At 37.3% G+C, this 17,273-nt stretch overlaps 1 protein-coding gene across 5 annotated transcripts in view; it reads right to left on the reverse strand.

The window, feature by feature from the left end:
• Positions 1-2,976: 2,976 nt before the first annotated feature.
• The window catches only part of WDHD1 (WD repeat and HMG-box DNA binding protein 1), a 63,640-nt gene continuing 49,343 nt past the window's right edge, over positions 2,977-17,273 (reverse strand). For 3 of the 5 annotated variants that reach the window (XM_023726209.1, XM_023726207.1, XM_004370882.2), the window contains 8 exons: positions 14,808-15,031; positions 14,588-14,706; positions 14,349-14,405; positions 12,142-12,185; positions 11,565-11,735; positions 10,832-10,962; positions 7,917-8,055; positions 2,977-4,029 (listed from right to left, as the gene is read on the reverse strand). In XM_023726209.1, coding sequence (XP_023581977.1) covers positions 3,820-4,029; positions 7,917-8,055; positions 10,832-10,962; positions 11,565-11,735; positions 12,142-12,185; positions 14,349-14,405; positions 14,588-14,706; positions 14,808-15,031 — 1,095 coding nt within the window. In that variant the 3' untranslated portion in view covers positions 2,977-3,819. The remainder of the gene's footprint in view (positions 4,030-7,916; positions 8,056-10,831; positions 10,963-11,564; positions 11,736-12,141; positions 12,186-14,348; positions 14,406-14,587; positions 14,707-14,807; positions 15,032-17,273) is intronic. The other 2 variants (XM_023726210.1, XR_002823106.1) reach the window with 2 other exon arrangements.

Consider the following 17,273-nt stretch of genomic DNA (forward strand, 5'->3'; position numbering starts at 1 on the left):
GGGGCTGTCCACTCCCAGGCTGAACGGTGAACCTCGGAGATAACTTCACCACTGAGCTAAAAGGGTGTCGGGGGGCCATACTCTCGGGGTTTCTCCAGTCTCCTTTATGGCCTACTAAAATTTTGGTTAGGATTTTGCATCTATGTTCACAAGTGGGATTGGTTTGTGACTTTCTTTCTTTAATCATAGAGGACACATGCTGAAATACTGAAAGCTTAAGTGCCATGCAGTCTGTTTCAAATGGCTCAGAAAAAAAGTTTACAAAGAATATGTGGCAAAATGTCAGCAGTAAGTCAATCTAGATGATGGGTATTATGGCTGTTCACTGTACTGTTTCAAATTTTCTGTAGGTTTAAAAATTTTCCAAATAAAACCTGGGGAGACATTATATACTTCTACAGTAACAGCTGGAAAACAAAAAAGGCTTGTAAGGCAACCAGTCACCTGTTAAGATGCTTTCTGCATGGATGGGTCTCATCCTTTTGTCCAGTGGGATCACCTGACATCTGTTCCATGTTAGTAACAGTAGCTCATTACAGGATGCTGCACAGATATGAGAGGCTGTAAACTGCCATGCTCCCCAGAGTTGCCAGGCATAACCTCAACCTTCACTCACCTGTTCTCTGGAATACTAACTAGATGATGCTCTTTTGATGAGTGTAAAGCTGTAAAATAACCTGCTCTTTGAGAAGTCATTGCTTTTGGACAATGAAATTAAGCATAAAGCAGCTTTCAACAATACACAATAAGCTTAGAATAGGCAGTATTATTGAGATCATGATGTTGGTTAAGATATTAATTTATTTCCACTTCCATTTTCCTACCATTAAGTCCCAATTCTCTGAAAAAGTATAAAAAAGGAGGTTAAATCTTACATAGCAAGGGAATAAGGATAATTCTTAGTTTCAAAGAACTGATTTGTAAGTTAAACCAAAACCTTTCTTCCATCAAATAAAGTAGGTGGTTAAAAAAGCCTTTTGCAAATCTTTGATATTACCAGGTTTCTATGAATTTGAAATATAACACTGAAGGATTTAAGTATTATACACTATGTACTACAACCAAATTGAGAAAATAAAAACAAAATACATGTCTACAAGCATGCTTTCCAAAGTATAAACCTTTACTTCAGGATCTTGAAATCAAAATTAATTTATACAGTATTCAGAACCAAACCTAATGACAAAGCAAGATGAAATAGCCAGTAGCATAACAATAATAGCTAACACTTATATATAAAATATTACTATGTGCCAGGAACTTTTACCTCATTTAATTCTCCTAACAACCCTATAAAGTAGGTACTATTACTATACCCATTTTATAGTTGAGGATGAAGGCTGTAACTTGTCCAAAGTCAACCAACTGGTAAGTGAATCAAACCAAAGCAAACCTGTTGCTGTTGAGTCAATTGACTCATAGCGACCCTATAGGACAGAGAAGAACTGCCCCATAGGGTTTCCAAGGAGCAGCTGGTGGATTTGAACTGCCGACCTTTTGGTTAACAGCCAAGCTCTTAAACCAGTGCATCAACAGGGTTCCAACTGGTAAGTAGTGGAGCTGATATTCAAACCTGGTAAGTCTGGCTCTGGAATCTGTGCTCCTAAGCACTGTGCTCTAATACCTCTCAATACTAGTTACTAATTAACATGTCAGAAATGTACTCCTTCCTATCGTTAATCATCTCAAGATAAGGATTATCTTTTGTCCTCTATACATCTAAATTTCCAACATATTTTGCTCCTTTCAACCAATAAAACTACCCTAAATTTTAAGCCATCTGACTTAATTTTACTTTTTCTCCCTAGTACTTTGCCCTTAAAAGACTGCATTTTAAAAAATTTTTTTATTGTACTTTAGATGAAGGTTTACAGAATAGTTTCTCATTAAACAGTCAGTACACATATTGTTTTATGACATTGGTTAACAACCCCACGATGTGTCAACACTCTCCCTTCTTGACCTTGAGGACCTTTTTATTGGTGAAAATACACATAGCCAAAATTACACCATTTTGAAAGTTTCTACATGTACAGTTCAATGACATCAATTACATTCTTCCAGCTGTGCTGCTATTCTCACTATCCTTTCCAAATTATTCCATCACCATTATCTTCAACTCACTGTCCCCTAGGCATCCCATCAAATCTTTTGAGTTGCTGTTGTCAATTGGATCTCACATAATTCTTTTTTTTTTTGTACCTTAGATGAAGGTTTGCAGAACAAAGTTTCTCATTGAACAGTTAGTACACATATTGCCTTATGACAATGGTTAATAACCCCATGACATGTCAACACTGTCCCCTCTCAACCTGGGGTTCCCCATCACCAGCTTTCCTGTCCCCTCCTGCCTTCTAGTCCTTGTCCCTGAACTGCCGTGCCTCATTAGTTCTGTTTTCTTTTATGAGGCTGTCCAATCCCCGGCTGAATGGTGAACTTCAGGAGGAGCTTCATCACTGAGCTAAAAGGATGTCTGGGGGCCATACTCTTGGGGTTTCTCCAGTCTCTCAGGCCAGTAAATCTAGTCTTTTTTTTTTTGTAAGTTAGAATTCTGTTCTACATCCTTTTCCAGCTCTGTCCAGGACCCTCTATTGTGATCCTGGTCAGAGCAGTCAGTGGTGGTAGCCAGTCACCATCTAGCTGTACTGAACTCAGTCTGGTGGAGGCCGTGGTAGCTGTGGTCCATTAGTCCGTTGGACTAATCTTTTCTTTGTATCTTGTTCTCTTCGTTCTCCCTTACTCCTGAAGGGGTGAGACCAGTGGAGTATCTTAGATGGCTGCTCACTGGCTTTTAAGACCCCAGACGCTACTCACCAAGGTAGAATGTAGATCAAAAGACTGCATTTTTATTAGTCTCTGCTTGGAATAATAACCACAAATGTATGGAATAATTAAACCTTGTCTGTTCAAAATTAAAAAAAAAAAAAGTTAAACACTTTCCTTAACTCTTTAGCTACTCTCTTATCAAGTCTTCCAAGATGTGCTCAAACAAGTACTGCTGATGCTGATAACTGGGGTTTCCTACCAGGAGCACATTATGCCCTGGGCTGCAATAACTATCAAAGCATATTACATTTCTTCTCTATTCTACTGTGTGCATACTGCAGAGCAGGATGAGGGTGGTGGCAGTGGTAGAAATTATGGCAGTAATTATAAAATTTATTTTCGGGAAATGCAAATACAATGTTAAGACCGTAACAAGCCAAATATGTAAATGTTAAAAAGTTTTATTAAAAATCAGGCGATACCAACAGACAACTAGAAATCATATTTGAAGCAATTTCCAAAACATACAAAAGAAAAAGTCTCACCTACAAAATTATTTACATGTTTAGGACCCATAATAAAAACATGGTCTGATAAGTCCAGTACAGACACAGAGAACAGTCTATAGTAACACACTTGGGTAGAAGACTACTGGGGTGCTTTCCAGTACCTGAAATAAACCAAATAAGGAAGTCCCTAGAAGGTACGTCAATGCACAGAGGTTTTACAACCTTGGTTTTGATGATTTGAAAGGTAAGAAACAAAATCAAACTGGCTTCCATGGGAACATGCTGGTGACCTTAAGTCAGTGACCACAATCACAATGTTTCTGAATAGCCATCTTAGGGACAGAGTAATCTGCAAAGGATAGATTTTACACATGGCAAGGCACCTACTCAAACATAATTACTACATTATCTTATAAAGACAGTTATCTTTAGACTCTTTTAAAATATATATAATGAGTTTCCTAAAAGAAAAAAAAAAAAAAAAATTCAGATTCATCACAGATGAGTAAAAAACCCCTTGCTTTCCTAAGGTCACTTTTTCCATTTACTCCTGCTTAAATGCAAAAGCTGATAGTTTCTGATTTGTAGAAAGATCTAAAGGTTTTCGCTTTTTAGGCAAATTTAGATTCTCCTTTGTTTCTTCTTTCTGACTTTCTGTTCTTTCTGTTTCATTATTTTCATCGATGAGACGTTTCCGCTTTTTTGTTTCAGCTCCATCACTTGCAGTTCCTCCTTTGGCCTTGTCAGTCCATGCCTTTGCGAAAATGTTGGGGGTAAAAAGAGAAAGGATTTTTAGGCAATAACAGAAGTAGAAAGGAAATGATTTCTTTTTCAGGTAACACTCCTGTACAAAAAGCAGCATAATTAGCGCTTGAATTGTTAAACTAATCATTAAGGGTCCTTACTGTTAACAAATCTTTTATTACTTAATTGCAGAGCACTTACATTCTATCTCTATAATATTTCAATCTAAACTCTGCTTGTGTTTAACTGTATTAAGTACAAAATACTATAACTGCAGATACTTTTCTTTAAATGAAATTTTTAGTTTTGAGGTAATTGTAGACTCAACATGCAGTTTTAAGAAATATTAGAGACATCCCATGTGCCCTTTCCCCCAGCAATAACAGCTTGTAAAACCATAGTACAATATCACAACCAGGACAGTGATATCAATACAATCCATGGATCTTACTCAGAATTCCCTGGTTTTATTTCTACGCATTTGTATGTGTTTCTATGTATATTTACTTGTATTGTAGGATCTTGTATTTACTACCACAGTCAAGACACACAACAGTCTACCACAAGCATCCCTCATGTTGTTCTTTTATAACCACCCCTCACCCAATTCCCAACCCCTGGCAGCCACTAATCCGTTCTCCATCCCTATCATTTTGGCATTTCAGAAATATTATATAAATGAGTCATTCAGCATATATTCTTGGGATTGGCTTTTATTCACTCAGAAGAGCCACGCAAGGTCCATTCATTTCATCTGCCTCTGAAATCTCCTTTAATCTATAATAGCTTCTCCTCCTACTTTATTTCCCTTGATATTTATTTGTTGAGGAAAACAGTCCTTTGAGCTGTAAAATTTCCCACATCAACAGATTAGATCTAAATAAATGTTTAGGGTTTACCTGAAAACATCGATTACATTTTTAGCATTCAAAAACACAATAACAACTTTTGCCTTTTGGAATTGAATTCTGTCCCCCCAAAATGTGTTGTAAATTTTAGCCTCTATGCCTATGGTTATAATCCCGTTTGGGAATAAATTGACTTTGCTTTGATAATGAAGCAGGATTAGTGTAGGGTATGTCTTGAGTCAATCTCTTGAGATATTGTTGTTGTTAGGTGTTCCAATCTTTTCGAACATACAGTCTCATTTTCTTTCTTCCTCCTCCCTTTTTATGATTTCATATAAATCAGTGGTTTCTACCACATAGTGTGAGGTGGCAACATGAATACCCTGAGCTTGAGAAAAATCTCATGTCAATTCTCTCATGTACTTATACACAAAAACCACTAGTTTATAATCAATGCAAAATGGAAAAGACAGATGATACCCATTCACAAAGAATGAACCCAATTACATACATACAATGTACATTACCAAAAAGGAAAGAACATTTAGAGTAATGCTAATTGCCTGAGCATTCTTTTTTCTATAAAATGATTTTTACTTTCTTCTTTAAAAACATTTTACAGCTCAAACATTTTATTGATTGAGTCATAGTAAGGAGCCCTGGTGGCGCAGTGATTAAGCACTCAGCTGCTAACTGAAAGGTAAGTGGTTTAAACCCACAAGCTGCTCCCTGGCAGAAAGATGTGGCAGTCGGCTTCTGTAAAGATTACAGCCTTGGAAACCCTATGGGCAGTTCTACTCTGTCCTATAGGGTGCCATGAATCGGAATCAACTCGACGGCAATGGGTAAGCAATTATCACAAAGAAAAAAAACTGATTGGGGTTTTATTAAGTTACTTTCTAAACCACATTTATATCAAAGCAGAGAGCCACTTTACATTTCTTATCTGTCTCTTAGCTTTAAGGACTTGAATTAAAAAGATCTTTTCTCTGTTAAATATCCTTTTAAAGGAGGAATAAAAGGAAAAAACAAACTCATTTTGACTGCTAATTTGGTGAGTTTTGCCTACGGTGAATGGGTTTCCTGGAACTTTCATGTCTAAACCATTTGGAGGAGGAAATGTGAAAAAATAAACCTATGTGCAACAGAAAAAAATCACTGCTTGGTCCTGTACCATCCTCAAAAGCGTCACTATGCTTGAGCCCATCGTTACAGCCACTGTGTCAGTCCTTTTCACTGAGGGTCTTCCTCCTTTCGCTGACCCTCTAACTTTAACCAAGCACGATGTCCTTCTCCAGGGACTGGTCCCTCCTGGTAACATGTCCAAAGAATGTGAGACAAAGTCTTGCCATCCTCGCTTTTAAGGAGCACTCTGGCTGTACTTCTTCCAAGACAGACTTGTTCGTTCTTCTGGCAGTCCATGGTCTATTCAATATTCCTTGCCAACACCATAATTCAAAGGCATCAATTCTTCAGTCTTCCTTATTCACTGTCCAGCTTTTGCATGCATATGAGGTGACTGTGATCTCTTGATTGCTGCTTCCATGGGTGTTGATTGTGGATCCACGTAAAATGAAATCCTTTACAACTTCCATCTTTTCTCCATTTATCATGATGTTACTTATTGGTCAATTGTGAGGATTTTGGTTTTCTTTATTTTGAGGTGTAATCCATACTGAAGGCTGTAGTCTTTGATCTTCATCAGGAGGTGCTTCAAGTCCTCTTGGCTTTCAGCAAGCCAAGTGTCATCTGTGTCATCTGCATATCGAAAGTAGTTAATGAGTCTTCCTCCAATCCTGATGCCACATTTTTCTTCATATAGTCCAGCTTCTCGGATTATTTGCTCAGCATACAGATTGAATAAGTATGGTGAAAGGATACAACCCTGACACTCAGCTTTCCTGATTTTAAATCACACAGTATCCCCTTCTTCTGTTCTAACAACTGCCTCTTGGTCTACGTCCAAGTTCCTCTTGAGACATAAGAGATTAAACAAGCAAGCGAGAGAGGCAGAGATGGGGGAAGACTGATGCCAAGCCTCATGAAGACTGCCCAGGAGCAGAAGCTCAGAAGACATAAGGACCTTCCTCCAGAGCTGACAGAGAAAGCCTTCCCCTAGAGCCGTCACCCTGAATTCAGACTTCAAGCCTCCTAAACTGTGAGAAAATAAATTTATGCTTGTTAAAGCCACCCACTTGTGGTATTTCTGTTACAGTAGCACTAGATGACTAAGACACCTAGTTTCTTCCTCTTTTGTAGCAATAAGGTCTTATTCATTCAGATATCATTTTATCTAATTCATTAGAATTTTCATCTCTTTATAAATACTTACGAAGAATGAAAAACACAAAGTTGTAATGAGGCTCTAAATGGGGCCAGAGGTGGTTAGGCCAGTTTTAGCTTCCTCATTATGCAATAACTTTATTCATAAAACCCAGTTTATCGAAGCAAGTATCTATGTCACTAGGTGTCCATGCAGCACACTGCCTTCTCTGGGGAAAGGAAGTCTGAGGATTTAGAACCACACAGGTTCCTTCTCTTACAATACAAGGCTGCTTGTAGCCTTCCTTTACATGACAGAAATTCACATGAGGAGCAACAGGTACAAGTCACTGTTCTAATTTCCATGTGAAAGGCTGGAACAGCACATCCTTTTTTTCCCAAAAGAAACATTCTCATTTAATATTCAATACGTAAGTAGACAGCATTTTACAAAATTTTGCTTGCAAGGACTCTAAAGTAGTAGTCTAAAAATGTAAATTAATTTCATTTATACTTATTAATCTTAAGCTTTTGATGTATAACTAATGCAGATTTTGGGGGGTATTTAATTTACAACATACAGTGACTTATACAAATGTAAACATTATAAATGCCAAAAAATTAACCATCAGCATCAAATAATAATTACTACATAGCTACAAACTCAAAGTTGGCATTTCAATGATTTAATTTCTTCTCCACCAAGAATTTACTGGATGTATTCAATTTCCAATTAGAATTTTAAAAACCTGAGAATTCACTAAGAGCTCAGCACAATTACCCTTACCTTCCTTTCTTCAGCGGACAGTACTCTAAATCGAAGCATTCCTTCTTTTATTATGTCTGCTTCATCTGAAAAGTCAGGATTGTCAGACAAAATATTACTTCTATTTTCTTCTAGCCACATCTGGAACCCAGTCTTTGGCCTAAAATAGTAATTATATGAGAAAAATTTATACTTAAGACTCATTATTTTTCAAGTTAGTAATTAACCATTAATCTTTGCATACCTGTAATAAAGTATAGGAGACATGATTAGACTTGCTTACTTCATATTACTTAAAATTGCCTAGAGACTGCAAGATTAATGAACTGAAAAATCCTTCATAAGATCAATTCAAAAGGAATACCCACAATAGCATTTTCCAGGTGTAATAACCATATACTCTGCACTTCCAATTCTTCCATGAATGTTGACAGGCCCGAGGTCTACGATGTCACTTGGCCCCTCTGGCTCAGTACAACTCTTCATGTGTCCTTGGTAGGCTCTTTGTCTGCTTCCCAAACCAGCTATTTGAAACATCACGGCATCTTTCAAACCCCTTCCCCATCACTCACCTCTCACAGATAACCTGGGAGCCTGGGTCTTTCCCTGTATCATCATTATGCAAAGCGTGAACATAGCACATTTGTAAATTCTATTCGACTTCACTTCTGACACAGATTGTCTTTAAGTTGCTAGTGAAGACTTTATGCAAATACTCAACATTTACTGTGCACTTATTATTTGCCAGGCATTGTTCTAAACTCTTTGTGTATATCCTCATTTAATGTGCGACAACCCTATAAGGTAGGTACATAGATGAGAGAACAGAGGCTCAGAGAGATGAAATAACTTAAAGATTACATAGAGTCAGACCTGGGATTCAATAGCCAGGCAGTTTGATTCCAGACTCCCCACACTTATACTGCCTCCATATGCTGTAGCTGAACTGATCCTAAATAATTAGTCTACATCCACACAAAAAATAAGTGGCATAAATACCAGGGGAAAATGTTTATGATAAAATTTTGAATGGAAACAAAAATACAGGGTATAAAATTATATCCTAATATAAACCTCATTAAGTATGAAATCTTAAATTCATTAAAAAGGATTAGAAAGAAACTATTACCTCTGAATAATTAGGTGATTTTTGTTTGTCTTTATAATTTTAAGTATTTTCCAAATTTTCTACAATGAACTTTAATTTTTAGAAAAATAAGTTATTAAAATATATTAATACTATGGCTATAACCACTTGTCCAATTTCTAAAAATACATAAATTTCAAGTAATCTTCTTAATGTAATCTTACTTCCAGAAAAATAATAGAACAAAACAAACAAAAAAGCAATGCTAACAAAAGGTTCTTGAGTTTCCAGAAATTAATAAATACACATTTTAATCAATCTTGAGGCAATGTCACAAGTCTAGCTAACAACATGCAATCTCCCTGAATGTCTCTAAACAATTCCATTTTTAGGAAGAAAAAGAAAATCAGACATTTCTCTTCTGATTTAGCATATCAACATTTGTGTCCAAATTTTCAGTTAAATAATAATTTCTTAACAAGATGTCAAAAAGTGAGTTTTCTGTATAGCCAATTGAGAGTATAAAAAATTGAATTATCAGTCTTCTTAAATAAAAAAGTCACTGTTTAGGATCTAAATAGAATTCAGAACAAAATAGGAAAAAATAAAAATCACAGCTATTCCCGCAAATTAAACTGGTTAACATTAGGTTACTAGTAAAATAAGATACTACTCAATGCTAAAAATGAAATGGTGATTTTTCCAATTTAATGAGTACATTTAAAATAAATCTAACATAGCGAAGATATGGACAAACAGGAGCTCTCATGTTGCTGGGACTGTATCAATACAACATCAATGCAGAACAATCTGTCAATATCTTGGAATTACAAGTGCACATTAACTTGAAACATATAGGAATCTATCTTATAACTATATTTGCATGTGTGAGAAATTATATTGATATAAAGTTATTCATTGAAGTACTGTTTGTACTAGCAAAAGACCAGCAACCACCTTTTGCTTACCAGTAGAGCAGTAAATAAATTATCGTATATCCATTCCATGCAATGTAAAAAGATTAAAGAAGTTCTTTATGTTATAATATAAAATGATCTGCAAAAGCTATTATTAAGTGGGAAAAAAAGGCTACAGAACAATGTGTATAATGTTCTACTATTTGTGTAAAACTAAAAAAAAGACAGATATACTTGTTTGTATATGTACAGAATAATTCTGGAAGGGTATATAAGAAACTTATTGCAGTGACTGTTTCTGGAGAGAAGTGGGTGAGTAGGAAAGAGGCTTACTTTTCACCACATATCTTTTTGTACCTTTTCATTCCTCCTCACATGTAAATATATTATCTATTTAAAAAGAAAAAAATGAACTAAAAAAAAAATTTGAAACTTTAAAAATTATAAAATATAGTGCCCGATAAAATGTATATACAATTTAAAATACACAATTTGTTGAAGTATATTTTAATGTGTAAATTGTAGGTTCGTGTATTTATCTACCTACCTGTTATTATACCCATTTTACAGGCATGAACAGGAGGCTGGAACTTGTCCAAGGTCACCTGGCTGATAAGTAGTGGAGCTAGTATTCAAACCTGGGCAGTCAGGCTCTGGAATCTGTGTTTCTAACAACTGTGCTATAATGCCTCTCGATATAAGTTACTAATTAAAAAAATCAGAAATGTACTCCTTCCTACCCTTAATCATCTTGGAATAAGGACTATCCTTGTCAATACCTAATACTTAAAAGTTACAAGTGTTCTGAACACCCACCACCTGTGCCAATGTATTAGTTATAATAACAGAGTTGCATAATTTTATATTGCTGTTACTGTATGCATTTTACCAGGACAGCATATTAAGAACACTCAATTTCTACGCTTACTGACCTTTGGTTCTCAGTGTTTTGAGGAGATACAGCTGGGGTTTCAGATGATAGATTTTTCGGATTTTCTTCTTTCACTTCATCAGTCTTACCAGCTTGGGAAGTTCTTTTTTGGAAATAGGATGCTGCAGATGCCTGGAAAAACGAACATGAACACTGCAGCAAGACCTAGTGTGATTTTATAAGTTATAGGCAGGTTTTGAAAAATGTGAAGAAACATTTATAATTACTTAAAATTCTTAAACTAATGTGTGAAGTCCTGAGGCTCTCAGTTAAAATAAACATGCATACACACACAAAACCAAAAAGCTACACTTCAAATTTCATGTTTTCTAAATGACTAAAATTATATGAAACAGAAAAGATAAACAATAGATCCCTTTGACTGATGACAAATCTGGGATAAAATCCTTACTAGAGGAGGCAAAATCAGAATATCAAACAAGGAAAGGTTAGAGTTAGTCATTATTAAACAAGAATATGCACCAGAACCATCTGGGAAGTTTTAAAAAAAATTAAGATAAATGCCTGAGTCCCTGGGGTCTGGGTATATATGTTTTTTTAAAAGTGACCAGATGATTCTGAAGCAAAGCCAGAATTAAGAACCACTGCCCTACTAGACAATCAACTATAAACACCTCGCACCTCCTGTCCTATGCCTGAAACAGTGAACAAACTGAAATAAGACAAACAGGTCACATGTTGTTTATTGCAGATGTGAGCAGCCGAAAGAGTACCTGCTTAGACTTTGGTTTTGGAATTAGAGGCTTTATAACTGGAGATTTGTCGTTACTTGCAGCTCGATTAAGTGCAGTGGATTTCCTGGATGATTTATTCATATTATCTAAAATATTAGTTGAACGTGCTGTATTCACCGAAGTGGCTGGCTCTTTGGAACTGACTGATACCTAAAGAGCAAACTAGTCTTAGCATTTTATGTATAAAGAGAAAAAAAAAAAACCCAGAAATACTTATATTTCTTTAAAATTTTAAAGTTTGCATTACAGTCTCACCTTTGGAAAATACTACTAGTGTATTTGGTACAATCCAAATTAAGACCGATATGCATACTCCCAAAATACCACATCCCCAAGAAAAAACAGTATTTTTCAAAACCATAGGCACTGAGAAGATAAGTAGAAAATATAATTCTTAGCCCAAGTGTGAACTGATGCTGCTTTCTCCTTTTTTTCACAACGATCTACTTTAGTCTTTAATGCCTCCACATCTGCGGAGGGTCATCTGGTCATTTGGAAATATTCCTCTCAATACAGATGTCTTAAATAATAGAAAATAGCACTGCAAAGAGCTTACCTTGAAGGGGTTCGCTTGTCCTTGGTTGCTAGAGATAACTGCACCTTTCACAAGCAGAAAGAAACCTTTGCTTAATATTGATAAAAAACAGATGACTCTGACTTCTATAACAATAGATGGAATATTTTAACATACTATATAAAAATAAATGTACTTCCCACCTTTAAAACTATTAACAACTACAGATAACCTCCTTCCTACTTCCAAGACAAAATAAAAGCTATTAGATAGGAACTAGCCCAATTTGCCACTATGAAACATAAAAACCCAATATATGTAGATCTATTTTTCCTCCTGTTACCATGGAAGAATGCTGCCATATTTTAGTGAGGGTTAATCTGTTTGTACTCTGGAAGCTACCTCCCCCTGCTTTCTCAAGAAACTTGAGCTATCAATGATTCCCCCTCCTGTCTTTGACTTTTTCCTCTTGATTGGCTCCCCAAGTCTCTCAACTTAAAACCAAACTAACAAAAGACAAACTCTCTCCAACCCACACACTCTCCAGCCATCATTTTCTCTCACCTCCCCTATATAGCCAGCTTCTGAAGAGCCATCTACACTGCTGTTCCCATTTCCTTACCGTTCATAATGTTCCTCCATCCAATATAATTTGGCTTCTAGCCCTGCTACACTATACAATCTACTCTTGCTAGGGCCCCCAATGACCTCTATGTGGCCAAATCTGGTAGATACTTTTCAGTCATCATTGTACTTGACCTCTTGAAAGCATTCCACATGGCTGACTGGTGCTTTTTCTTGATACTCTCTCCTCCCTTGACTTCTGAGATGCCACATTCTCCTGGCCCTTCTGCTTCCTCTCTCGCCCTTGGTCTCCTTCTCCATAAATGGTTTCCCCTGCTCCTCTACCTGGTATTTAAATGTTAGGGCCTCCCTAGGCCTAAGCCCACTTTTCTTCTCGCTCTACATCCTCAGCCAATGCTCACTCACCCATGCCCATAGACTTAATTGCTATACTTATGCCAATGATTTTCATTTTCTATCTCTAGCCCAGACTCCTTTTCTGAGTTCTTGATCCAAACATCCAACTGCCTATGTGACATTCTACTTAATTAGTAATTCATCGTCTTCCTATCAAAACCTACTTCTCCCAGTGTTTCCTGACTCAGTAAATGGCACCATCGTTCATTCACTCAAGAACTCAAGCCAAAAACTGAGCCATTCTTCATACCCAAACTCCCATACTCTCTACATTTTCCTCATAAATGCCTCCTCAATTCTTCCCATTCTTTGTACCCTCACCACCACCACTCTAGCCCCAGCCACTATTCAATCTCACTTGGATTGCCTCGGTTGTCTCATTATATCCAGTCCTCCTCAGCACAGCATGCCATGCCATGCCCCTACCTAAAAACAACAACAGATTCCCAGGGACCTTACAATAAAGATCAAAATCCTTACTATGGCCTACACGGATCTGCAAGATTTGGCTCCTGTCATCACTTCAAAAGCATCCAGCACCACTTTCCCTTTGCTCTCTCTGCTCTTCACACATACTCTTTTACAGTCTTTGCACATGCTGGTCCCTAAGCCCATATGCTTTTCTCCTGTCTCTGCTCCCATCCACCTTTGCCAAGCTGACTCTTATCCTTCAGGCCTTTGCTTTAAACACTTGTTTTTCTAAGAGGTTTTCCTTGGGGTGTCTCTACCTGCCCCTGGACTGACTCGATTATAGACACCTATTATATGGTCTTTTAATAATCTGTATACTTTCTAATAGTTAATTTTTACCAAAGTAATATATGGACATGGTTTAAAAAGCCAAATGGTCCTAAAGTTTAATGCTAATACTAAAAAAAAAAAAAAAAAAAAAATCAGCAACGCCCTGCTCCAACCTTCTCTATCTCCCAGCCCCATGCCCCAAAGGCAGCTACTTTCAACTGTTTCTCCAGCATCCTGCATGTCTCCTTAGTGACACTCAGGAACATTATCATTACAAGTTCAATACTTGTCTTCCCTGCTGGGCTAAAACAGCATTATGGCACAGATCAACCAGGCATGTCTGCTTGCTGTCTGGACCCCCATCTAGCCAGATGCCTGACATACAAGAAGCACTGAATACATTTGTTAAATGACCAGTTTCACAAACATCTCTGATTAAAAAAAACAGGCATATTTGAGCAGATGTATCACTTGAAAGACTACATGTAAAATTTCCTTGATATTACAAATTTACAATTATTTCTCACCTGACTTAACAGGTGGCATGTCAGAGGAATTTGCACTTTTGGAAAATGAGTTCTGTCCTATAATTAAGATAAAACATTGCAATGTAAACGGGGAGGACAAAGTCATCTTCTCTATTCAACAATCAGACAGTAAACGTGTTTCAAAAGGTACGGGTGTTCAGTTTTCCTCAGCCAGGTAAAACGGGGAAAGCCACACCCATGGCATCTCTCATCATTATTGCTTTGAAAATGTATCTCACTATGCTTATGTATTTCTGGTTTTTCTTCTACTTCATCAGCTTCTCCACTGTCCTCTGCATCTTCTTCAACTTGATTTCTAAGCCTTGGTTGGCTCCACTCTGAGGCAGTATTATAGTAACTAAAAGACAATAGTATTACTCAATAAAGAGCTACACAAAGACCAATTTAATATTCAGGGTAGTAAAACAAAACTCAAGTAACTGAATTTTTTTTTCTTACCCAGCATTCGGCTTTTTTCTGAAACCCTCTTCCTCTTCCTCCTCCTCCTCCTCCTGGGTCACTGCCAGTTCTGCTGCCTTCTCCATAGCCAGTTCACTAAGTCTTTGGGCCAATGTCAATTTCCGAGAACGGGACGCGTATTTAATGGCTAAATTCACGGCATTTTGAGTCATCAGATCAGCAAGTTCCACACATCGAAATTCCCGTTCCAATTTACAAGAAAGCTAACCGAAAAAAGAAAGAAAAAAAATCAAATCTTGTTAAGCAAAACTTTTTGAAAATAAAAGACTGGCACCACTGGTAAAACTGAGAAAGCTGTTTTCTAGACACTGTACATCACTGATGCTAAGACACACACTTTTACATATTTTAACATCTCTAAAATTGGGCTGTGTCTTACAATTGATGGCAGGTCAGCATTTAATTGGCAGTACTTTTTTTCTGCCTCAGTGGCTCAAAAAACCAGTTGAGACAATTCCAATTCATGATGACCTCATGTGTCAGAGCAGAACTGTGCTCCATAGGGTTTATAATAGCTGGTTTTTTTGGAAGTAGATCGCCAGGCCTTTCTTCCAAGGCTCCTCCAGGTAGAATCAAACATCCAACCTTTTGATTAGCAGCTGAGCACATTAACTGTTTGCACCACCCAGAGACTCTAATAGTGGCTTAGATTCAATGAAATATGGCATATCATTTCAAGTAATTAACTGCCAAGAAAGCAAGAGACTTTCTCCAAATTTGTTTTCCAGCCCCCAGTCCTCTCCCCTCCACCAAAAAACACAGGGTAGGAAATTAAAAAAACAAATAAGTTGTAAACAAATCAGTTATTATTCAGCCCAGAACTGGCACACAACTGCTACTAAGTAAATTCAGGTGGGGGTGACTTATAATATAAAATGAAGGGTATTCATTTAAGATCTCTTAGAAAACACTATTTTCCTTTTGGTATGAATTTTGGCAACCCAATGAAGTACAGGGTGAGGAAAACTGATACTTCAAAGATCGTTAAGGGTGTCATAATTCATATAATAGAAGGATTATTGTTACTTTAACATCACACATCTGATCAATCAGCATGAATGCCTGAGATACTCACCTATATTTTCTTGTTAAGTTTTTCTAGTATTCCTTGTCAATAAAAGTACTTCTCAATCAGGGTAGTACTCTGCACCAGGGAGCATACAGAAACGAAAGGGGATTGTCTGGTTTTCACATTGGCTAAGGTGAACTATAGGCACAGTTCTCACGTTGGCTGGGGTGAGCTACGGGCATGGTTCTTGAGTTGACCAGGGTGAACTACGGGCATGGCTCTTGAGTTGGCTAGAGTCACAGTTCTCACGTTGGCCAGGGTGAGCTACAAGCATGGTTCTTGAGTTGGCTAGGGTGAATTATGGGCATTTGCATGGGGGCCAGGAATGTTAAAGGTGAAATGACCAATCCCCAAAGCTACCTTACCCAGCTGAGAAACACTGCTCCAAAGGAAAAGCTCTACTGCTAAATAGTAAATAAATCAAACACTTTCTTTACACATGTTGCAAGAAGTATAAAGGCTGCTAGTTCCTGAACCACAAACGATGCTTTATAAAAGAAACAAAAATAATCCCACACTAAAGTAATTAAAATTGTTTAATATTAAACTCAAGGCAGTGTTGTATAAAGATGACGGTAGTGAACCACAACATTTGGAGACTGGGGTTATGATTAGTTCTGTGGTCTTAGGTACCACTTTCCCCCTCAGAACCTTTTTTCCCCCAACTTTAAAAAGAAAAATCTGGACCATTTACTCTCTCAAGAAATACTGAGTGTTTACCACTTATTAAGGGGTCCCTGGGTGGTACAAACAGTTAAGTTCTGGGTTACTATCGAAAGATTGGCAGTTTGAACCCACCCAGAGATGCGTTGGAAGAAAGGCCTGGTGATCTGCTTCTGAAGGGTCACAGCCATGAGCACAGTTCTACACTGACACACGTGGGGTCACCATGAGTCAGAATTGACTCAACGGCAACTGGACTATGTATTAAGGTCCCTAGGTGATATAAACAGTTTGCGCTCAACTACTATCCTAAAGGTTGGCGGTTTGAACCCAACCAGTGGTATCATGTAAGGCCTGGCTATCTGTTTCTGTTAAGATGATAGCCAAGAAAACCTTATGGAACAGTTTTACTCTGTAACACATGGGGTCGCCTGAGTCAGAATCGACTCAACAGCAATGGGTTTTTTTTTTAGTTTTTACTATGTAGTAGGAACTGTGTCAGTGCCTGGCATACAACAGTGAACAAGACATGATCACTGCCGTCCAGGGGCTTACAGTCTAGTGCAAGATGAGCAGAGAAGAAATTATACTCTTCTCCATAAACCAACCTGGAGTGAGGATATAAACATATGAACTTTAATATACCTTGCTCCAAACATAAATGTACTAAAATATACATGGCACCAAACCTGGTCACTAGCTATAGACAAACT

The sequence above is a fragment of the Trichechus manatus genome, unplaced genomic scaffold (genome assembly GCF_000243295.1).
Source record: "Trichechus manatus latirostris isolate Lorelei unplaced genomic scaffold, TriManLat1.0 scaffold00010, whole genome shotgun sequence".
Lineage (NCBI taxonomy): Eukaryota > Metazoa > Chordata > Mammalia > Sirenia > Trichechidae > Trichechus > Trichechus manatus.